This window comes from Austrofundulus limnaeus, unplaced genomic scaffold, assembly GCF_001266775.1.
Source record: "Austrofundulus limnaeus strain Quisiro unplaced genomic scaffold, Austrofundulus_limnaeus-1.0 Scaffold928, whole genome shotgun sequence".
Taxonomy (NCBI): Eukaryota; Metazoa; Chordata; class Actinopteri; order Cyprinodontiformes; family Rivulidae; genus Austrofundulus; species Austrofundulus limnaeus.
Window position 1 is genome coordinate 93,747 of NW_013953330.1, and position 1,393 is coordinate 95,139.

The window sequence follows — 1,393 nt, forward strand, 5'->3', positions numbered from 1 at the left end:
GAGCAAAATGTTACTAAAACAGCCCAGTGGATCAGATTTGATACAAAAAATATCTCGTAAACAAAGTGATGTGGCAAAAAAATTTTGGATTTTGTTTAAAGGCCCAATAAACATGTCAGTTCTAAAAATGAGAATTTTCTGACTATTTTTGAAGACTTTAAAGTTAAGATCCTCTCAGACGCTAAATGTGAAAGAAGGCTGACTGAGTCTTTAAGAGCCAGCCCACATGTTGCTCAGGACAGCTGTGTCACATTCAGCTTGTTGTGTTTCTCTCAGCACCACTGCAGGAAGTGTGGCCAGGCCGTGTGCGGCAAGTGTTCGTCGAAACGCTCCACCATCCCCCTCATGGGCTTCGAGTTTGAGGTGCGCGTGTGTGACAGCTGCCACGAGTCCATCACTGACGAGGAGTGAGTAACAATCGACCCCTGTGAGCGACACACACACCGACTCTTTGTGTTCACCGCCGCTCTCTTTGTGTGTTTCAGCCGAGCGCCCACAGCCACCTTCCATGACAGCAAGCACAACATTGTTCACATGCACTACGAGCCCACAACTGGAAACCTGCTCACCTCTGGCACCGACAAGGCTGTCAAGGTCTGAATACGTAGGCTCTGTTGTGTCAGGCAGTRCAAACTGCTGTCCTGAATGTCCAGCTGGGCTCAGATATTTACCCATGAGCAAGTAGAAAGATACCATCTGYGTTTAGAGTTCCTTTTTTAAAGCCTTCGTTTTGTCATTTCTCTGTCCATGTCTTATATAAGTCAGAAATGTCAGAAAACCCAAGGATGCATGTGATTWTTAACAACCCTCAGTTCCAACAGCCTCACTTCATTTCAGGCTTCATATAATAATGATAATACTGTATATAAAAAACACAGTTACCCTGTTTTTATTAAGTAAAAACAACTCATACTTTRACACCAAGTAGACTCAGTTTGTTGCAGCAGGATGTAAACTTCTGTTTAATAAGTCGTAGACCTTTTTACCACATTTCCTTTGGAGCCAGTTTGATCTGCTTTAGATCTGAAATTAGTTCTGAGCAGAGCTGAGGATTGACTTTTACCATCTAATCTAGCTTATCCATCCATCCATCATCCATCCATCCATCCATCCATCCATCCATCCATCCATCCATCATCCATCCATCCATCTGTCCATCCGTCTATCATCCATCCATCCATCCAGCCATCCATCTGTCCATCCGTCTATCATCCATCCATCCATCATCTGTCTGTCCATCCATCTATCCATCCATCCATCATCCATCATCCATCCATCTGTCCATCCGTCTATCATCCATCCATCCATCATCCATCTGTCCATCCGTCTATCATCCATCCATCCATCCATCCATCATCCATCTGTCCATCCGTCTATCATCCATCCATCCATC

The 1,393-nt window shown here is 44.3% G+C and overlaps 1 protein-coding gene across 1 annotated transcript in view; it reads left to right on the forward strand.

Moving 5' to 3' along the window:
* Positions 1–1,393, forward strand: part of wdfy2 (WD repeat and FYVE domain containing 2) — a gene marked incomplete at its 5' end in the record, with an annotated part of 17,027 nt that overhangs the window by 11,110 nt on the left and 4,524 nt on the right. Inside the window, 2 exon segments of the mRNA XM_014029619.1 lie at positions 277–407; positions 486–594. Coding sequence (XP_013885073.1) covers positions 277–407; positions 486–594 — 240 coding nt within the window.